Source organism: Coturnix japonica, chromosome 21, assembly GCF_001577835.2.
Source record: "Coturnix japonica isolate 7356 chromosome 21, Coturnix japonica 2.1, whole genome shotgun sequence".
Lineage (NCBI taxonomy): Eukaryota > Metazoa > Chordata > Aves > Galliformes > Phasianidae > Coturnix > Coturnix japonica.
In genome coordinates, this window is record NC_029536.1 from 3,498,617 (window position 1) to 3,506,276 (window position 7,660).

Consider the following 7,660-nt stretch of genomic DNA (forward strand, 5'->3'; position numbering starts at 1 on the left):
GGGCAACACTGTTGTTATCTGCTTAACTTAAATCGAACAGTCATGCAAAATAACAGTAGGAAAATGCTGCAAGAATCCCAGCTTTTACAGAAAAAAGATAGTTACATTTGCTCACTGCCCTCCCCTGGCTCTTACCTGCACAAATCTAGCACAGGGTTGATGTTTACTCTGCTCATTAATAAAACTAGCAGCAGATGCTTTGTCAGATAGAGGTCACTTTGGCTGAATGCCACGGCAACCTCTTCAAATAGCGTTGATTGCTAAACTATAGCTTTGACTTGGAATGGTGCAGTAGGTAATGTTGACATGCTGCAATTACCGCTCAGTCCTCACGGCGTGTTCAGACAACACCGACTACCTCCGTGCTGACTTGGCAACACCAGAACTGGGTTTGGGACGTGTCTTGTGGATGGCTGGAAAATGTAGGAATTTCAAGAGAACGCCTACATGGAGCATTAGCTTATCTCGTCAGCTTGTGTCTTGTCAGCTGCTCTCAGAACTCTGTTGGAAAATGGTAATTAAATGATAAGGCTGAGTCTAAAGCTACCGGGGCACAGATGGGCCAAGTTTCAGTGGTGCCAGAGCCAAGTTTTGCAGTTGTAAGTTTTAAGTGGGAGCTTTAAATACTCAGCAATTCTCTGTGTCGATGCAAGGAACTGGATTGGCCCTACCTAGCAGGAGTCACCTACCTTTACTAACAAGATTGCTTCTTTTTGTTCTTTTTAAGGACAGTGGTACAAGGGGAGTCAATCTGGGTGTGAGCACAGCCTGTGTGTGATCAGAGGCACCAAGAACAGGTGAGATGGGAGCTGTAAGGTGCTGCTTTCCTTACTACAGCACAGCACAGTGCTGTATTGTATTGTATTGTACAATTGTATTGTATTGCTGATTGAGCCACCCTTATCTGGCTGCCCACACACAGCTCAGCACAGACACTGTCCTGCGTGGGGTTCTTACCTTATGGAGCCAGAGCAACAGCAGCAACAACACGAGTGTCCATTAGTTATCATGGCCTGGGACTCAGGAGATCACTATGCAGCATATGGAGGCTTAACTTCCCATTAACTAAATAGAAACTGGGCTTAGGAAGAACTAAACAGCAAGCAGTGTTACAACAGCGAGCATCACCTGCTCTAAACAGCTCCAAACCGCCCCGACCCGACCCGCACCGCCATGACGGACACCGCCACCTGAGGGAGGCGCACAGGGCGGGAACGCCTCACGCCGCTCCCGGCAGCCCCCGCGTGGCTCGGCCCGAACCACGGCCCATTGCGGGGTAACGGCACGCACAGCCCGGCTCCGGTTCTGTCGGCCCGTGCCATTCCGGGACGTCGGGCTGCAGCTCCTGTTCGTCTCGCAGGAGCCGCGCCTCGATCCCGGCTCCCTCCCGCTGCCGGCCGACACGCCCCGATCTTCCCCTCCGCCTCACAGTGGTTCGCCCCGCCGCCCGGCCGCCATTTTGTGCGGCGCGTTGGAGGCGCTGAGGGCTGAGGACGCGGCGCTGCATTCCCGCCCGGTGAGACGGGTAGGAGCGGGGCGGCCGGGGCTGGGAATGAGGGCGGCGGGGATCGGGCTGTGAGCTCTGAGCTCCGAGCTGTGAGCTGTGAGCCCTGAGCTGTCCCGTGGGCTGTTCTGCACTTCCCGGCCCTGTGGGGGCTCTGAGCCCGGTGTTGCCGCTGCGGGGCCTGCGCCGCTCGGGGCGGGGCGAGGCGGGTCGTGCCCTGCCGTTGTGCCGCTCGGTGCCGCTCTGTGCCCCGCTGGGCCCGAGGCGCGTTGTTGGGGCTGTTATTGATGCGTGTTTCTCTCTCACGCTTCAGTGACTTGCAGCGAACATGTCGGAGTACATCCGGGTCACGGAGGACGAGAACGATGAGCCCATCGAGATCCCGTCGGAGGATGACGGCACCGTGCTGCTCTCCACCGTCACGGCGCAGTTCCCCGGGGCCTGTGGGCTGCGTTACCGCAACCCGGTATCGCAATGTATGCGGGGCGTGCGGCTGGTGGAGGGCATCCTGCACGCACCTGAGGCCGGCTGGGGAAACCTGGTCTATGTCGTGAACTACCCCAAAGGTTCGTGCTGTGCCTTTGTGTTTCCATATGAGTGCGCTTTGTAGTCCAGAGATCGATGTGTGTGACAGCAATTGACTTGTGTTCATCCTGCAGGTGAAGTTGAGCCCGCTGGGTTTTCAGATGCACTCAGAGCTTCAATTCTTTAGCTGCAGAAGGGCTTAGATGACAGTTTTATGTTGTGCTTGGGAGAGTTGCAGCCTCATTAGAACTTGTAAAGATGCTGGTGCTGTGTGTACTCACAGACACTTCTCTTCAAGCCGTGCTTTGGTCACAGCTACGTGAGACAAATCCAACCAAAAGCACTCCAAAATAATTAGAAATAGCCTTCTCATTAAATATCGTTGTCAAAAACCCATCTTGTTCCCATCCTCAGTAAACATTACTGGGTGGTCCTTGAGTAAACTAACACAAAACTAACTCAGAATGCATTGATAGGAGGACTTGGTCATTTATAGGAGGACTTGGTAGGTCGTTCTTTCTTCACGCTTGCAGACAGTTGGCTGTGGGTTGTAATGATAACCTCCAACAGCTGCCATGTGTTCTTCCGCTGTCTGCACTTCCTCTTAGTGTTGTCTGGTTTTATACCGCGCTGTTCAAGATTAGTGGAAGGGGTTTCTAAAGTTAGGAGGATGATTTCTAACGTACATCGTTATATTCAGATAATAAGAGAAAAATGGATGAAACAGATGCATCTTCAGCCGTGAAGGTAAAACGAGCAGTACAGAAGACTTCGGACTTGATAGTCCTAGGTTTACCTTGGAAAACCACAGAACAAGACTTAAAGGAATACTTCAGTACATTTGGAGAAGTCCTCATGGTGCAGGTAAAATACTTTTTGAGTATGGAAAGATGTTAAGTAGAAATCAGGGTTCTGATGATAGAAAGTAGAAAGGAGCAGATCTGAAGCTGTGTGCCTTAGAGCTTTGTAGTGTGGGTACAGATGGGAATATTTGGGAGTGGTAATCCACGCAGATCTGCCTAATGGGTACAATGTATTAACAGCTCTTTAGTTTATGTTGCTGATTGTCACAGCTGAGTATATGTCTTATTTTTCAGGCTTTAAAACAAAGCTTTACTAAATTAATTCAGGAACAGCATGTTGCATGCTCTAGGTTACCTCTGTCACCACTGCCTGGCTCTGTCCTGCATGCAGCTGTGTGTGCTTGCATTGTTTATATAGCAGGTCTGGCCGTGTCATTACAGTGTTACAAAGTAATTATACCCTGATGCTGATCCTGCTGTTTTAGTAACTAATACTGGGGCTCAAAGCAGTCAGAATGCATTAAATTTGTAGGTGTCAGAAGCTTGTGCTGTGACTGCATAATAGCAGGGTTAGTATCATAGGAAAAGGTAGTTGTATACAAGGGGGGTAATCAGAGATCTGGCTGTATCCTTTCTGGTGATGATATCAAGATTGATACAGAAGATGATAGGTAAATAGCATGCCATTAATGTCACCAACACAAGCACGGTGCTACTGTGTTCTGTTTTAAAGTCCGCTCTTTTTTATCCTAGGTTAAAAAGGATATTAAGACTGGTCACTCAAAGGGTTTCGGTTTTGTTCGTTTTACGGATTATGAAACCCAGGTTAAGGTCATGTCCCAGCGACACATGATAGATGGCAGATGGTGTGACTGTAAACTTCCCAACTCTAAGGTACTTTCATATTTATGACTACCTTTGTTTTGCCTAACATTCACAACTTCACTTCTATAGCCACTGTGCGAAGTGAGCAGATGAACACGTTAATAAAAGCCCTATTCGTGGTTTTGGAGTCTGAGTAAACAGGATAAAGAAAATAGAGGAGGTGGGTGAACAGGAAGTGAATGAGACGTGTTGGGGATATAGCTAGTTATATCTGCACTCAGTTTTCCAATATGAAGTACAAAATAATGTGTTATTAACATCCAGCAGTTTGTTATTTATCATGCCTGCCACATGAAACTATGGAATATCAGAATGAGTCTGTTCTGATCATGCGGATATGCAGTTAAATGTGCAGCACAGTGACGTGTCCTGCACTGGCCTTGTCACTGCCCATAACTGACTACCTTTATTTCCCTGTTCCCATCTGTACCGAGTTGCACACGTGCTCTCTGAACAGAGTTTCAGAAGTCTGAAGCTTACAAATTAAAACTTCCTTATCTTCAGTCTTCTGAACGGTTGGTCTTCATGTTGAAGTTTCCATTCATTAATTATACTTCTCTCTCCACTTCCCTTCAGCAAAGTCCCGACGAGCCTTTGCGGAGCAGAAAAGTGTTTGTTGGGCGCTGCACTGAGGACATGACAGCAGATGAACTCCAGCAGTTCTTTGCTCAGTATGGAGAAGTGGTAGATGTCTTCATTCCTAAACCTTTCCGAGCTTTTGCTTTTGTTACATTTGCAGATGATCAGGTACGTGTAAAGTGTTTTAACCCCGTGTTTAGACAGCCTGTGTTTCAGTAGGTGACCCTTCAGGGTCCCTTCAGCGATGTTAGCCTGGCTGAGGTTAGGTTACTCAGATGCTGTTGTGCATACAGTTTTTTACTGCAGTTAGTTCTGTAGCAAACGTGAAGATAGAACGCCTCAAATATACTCATGTGCTTCTTTTGCAGGTTAAGTAAATATCTGCTTAGGATCACACGGGCTTATTTTGTCTTGTACTGCTGAATGTTCTTTTTTAAGAAAATACAATAGCCTACATTTAACTAATCCCTTATTTTTTGTAGGTTGCCCAGTCTCTTTGTGGAGAGGACTTGATCATTAAAGGAATCAGCGTACATATATCCAATGCTGAACCTAAGCACAATAGCAATAGGCAGTTAGAGAGAGGTGGAAGATTTGGTGGTAACCCAGGAGGCTTTGGGAATCAGGGGGGGTTTGGCAACAGCAGAGGAGGTGGGGGAGGACTGGGTAACAACCAGGGCAGTAACATGGGTGGGGGCATGAACTTCGGAGCCTTTAGCATCAACCCTGCCATGATGGCAGCAGCGCAGGCAGCCCTGCAGAGCAGCTGGGGGATGATGGGCATGCTGGCTAGCCAGCAGAACCAGTCAGGGCCGTCGGGAAACAACCAGCCCCAAGGCAACATGCAGCGGGAACAGAATCAGGGCTTCAGCTCAGGAAATAACTCTTACGGTGGTTCCAACTCGGGAGCAGCAATAGGCTGGGGTTCAGCTTCCAACGCGGGTTCCAGCAGTGGGTTTAACGGAGGCTTTGGTTCAAGCATGGATTCCAAATCATCAGGCTGGGGAATGTAGACGCAGTGGGCTCTCATACTGACTCTTTGGTGGGAAATCAAATTTTTCTAACTCGTGGTAAGTATCCTGTAAATTACATATAAATTTTTTCCAAATCACTTTGTTCAATGTGCGCTATATTCAGCAGTATTTTTGACGTTTTTCTTTTGTAAAAAACCGACAAACAAACAAAAAAAAATACAAAAAAGGAAGAGGAAGAAAGGTAAAAGGAATTTTATAAGTTTTGTTACGTAACTTGTTGGAATACTGAATGTTTGGAAGTGGACTGCTGTTTGCCTGCTAGGTAAACTAACACTACAATCAATAGGAAAGGGTTCTCCTGTAGTACTTTCCCCCTCGTTTCCTGGCTACCTGAATTCTTTGCATGTTCCAAATGGAAACCATTGGTCAGAAACAGCATTCTCTCCCTCTCGTTTTTAATTTGATCCCACCATAAGAATCTCCAAGTGCCCCAACTGGAGAACGCAGTGTCGTTGGTTTTTTTTTCTGTTTCGTTTGTTTTTTTTTGTTGTTGTTTTCCTTTTTTAACACTGTCTCCCCTCCATACTAAAGTACGATATGAAGGCTTCATTTAATCTCCGCAGTTCATCTCATTTCAAATGTGTATGGAAGAAGCACTTCATTGAAAGCAGTGCTGTAAATATTCTGCCTTAGGAATACTTCTGTCTACATGCTTTCTCATCCAAGAATACTTCATCACACTGCACATGCTGCGTCTTAGACGGTGGGTGTTCCATTTTTATCCGCTACTCTTTATTTCATGGAGTCGTATCAACGCTATGAACGCAAGGCTGTGAGATGGACCAGAAGGCTGTTTGAACTTCTGAAACCTTGTGTGGGATTGATGGTGGTGCCGAGGCATGAGAGGGCTGGTATGAGCGAGAAAAAAGAGAGCGCGTGCGGAGACCTGGTGGTGCATTATGGGATTTTATTTTACTTGGCGAGATGTCTCTCAATCCTGTGGCTTTGGTGAGAGAGTGTGCAGAGAGCAATGATAGCAAATAAAGTACGAGTGTTTATTGCATTCAAAGGACATCCATACGTGGAAGACTTTAAGTGGGTTTTATACCTAGTTAATCAATTAGCTGAATGTGTTTATGTGAAAAGAATACTTGTATTTTTTTTCCCTTATGTCAACTGCTGTGAATGCTGTATGGTGTGTGTTTGTTGTTTTTTTTCTGTTAACGATCTGTAAGTGTGGCAATGTGAATTGAAGATGGTGGGGTTTGCGATGAGAACATTGAGCTTGTGATGCGCTTTGCAGTAGCTCTCGCAGCACATCACTGCTGAGCTCAGTGTGCCTCTTGAGGGTGGAAGCTCTGCTGTGTAAGATACCATAAGAATGCTGTTTGCTGCAGTTCCGTGTTTGGATGCTTTTTATAAGATTTGTCACTGTAGGAAATTCTTAAATAAAACTGATTTAAGTAATATGTGTCTTTGTTTTGCAGCCCTGAATGCAAAGAATTCATAGCAGTTAATTAATTTCACCCTTTTGAGATGAACTTCTGTAAAGTTTTGTTTGCAGCAATTCGGTTTGTTTCAGATTAAGCATGCTCTAAAAGTTGGCAAGTCAAATGGAGCCACCACGTATCGCTACGTGACGCCCATCTTAACCCACTGCATTTTTGCACTGTTCAGTGATACGTAGACACTTAAAATCCAGTTCCCACAAGTTTGGGTGTCCGCACCTAGAATGGTAAGCAGTTCCCTCCACGTTGCATCTGTACCGAGGAAAGTGACTTCTATTTTTAGGAGTAGGGGCTCTTATCAGAAGCGTGAGGGAGGGAAAACAAACACTGTCAGATGTACTGACGTCCACAGCACCTCCTGTGGGGATGTATTTTTAGAGCAGTCCACCAGTGGGAAGCAGGGCTCTGCGACACGTCTGGCTTCAGAAGACGATGATAAACTCATACTTAATGAGTCACAGAAAAGACTTTCTAGCTAAATAAGCATCAGTAAATGCACATAGCTGACAAAAAATGGACTTAGTACGAGTGCACAGGGCCAAGCAGGAGGCAGCTTCTTAACAAAGAGCAGGATCTTTCAGTGCAAACTGCTGGGAGATTATTTCCTCTGGTGGTAGGAACCTGAGGAACTGAAGCTATTTGCACTTGCAAACCACTAAAGCTTGATCCGTGTTTTTACATAACGTACCACTTTGCTATAGCTATGCAGCTTTGGAGTGTGGATGTTAACACAGTTTGTAATTGATTTTGAGTTAGAACTCAATTACTGAATATCAACGCTTGTGAATAGAAGACCGTCTAAACAGCTGCGCTACTGTTAGTTTTCCATTTGAACTGCAATACTAAATCAGCTGGGTCTCAATGTGTACCTGAAGGGGTTTG

The 7,660-nt window shown here is 46.3% G+C and overlaps 1 protein-coding gene across 3 annotated transcripts; it reads left to right on the plus strand.

Annotated features, from left to right (window-relative positions):
* The first annotated feature begins 1,259 nt into the window (after positions 1-1,259).
* Positions 1,260-6,737, plus strand: TARDBP (TAR DNA binding protein). 3 transcript variants are annotated; one of them, XR_004309490.1, is made up of 7 exons: positions 1,260-1,516; positions 1,818-2,070; positions 2,730-2,893; positions 3,586-3,726; positions 4,294-4,464; positions 4,779-5,366; positions 5,894-6,737. XR_004309490.1 is itself a non-coding variant. In XM_015882432.2 (6 exons), exons 2-6 carry the CDS (start codon positions 1,833-1,835, stop codon positions 5,307-5,309), a joined length of 1,245 nt encoding a protein of 414 aa, XP_015737918.1. In that variant the 5' UTR covers positions 1,260-1,525; positions 1,818-1,832; the 3' UTR covers positions 5,310-6,737. The 3 variants fall into 3 exon arrangements, 2 of the variants coding, with proteins under 2 accessions (XP_015737918.1, XP_015737917.1); XM_015882432.2 differs by having other exon boundaries at positions 1,260-1,525; positions 4,779-6,737; XM_015882431.2 differs by having other exon boundaries at positions 4,779-6,737.
* The last annotated feature ends 923 nt before the right edge of the window (positions 6,738-7,660 follow it).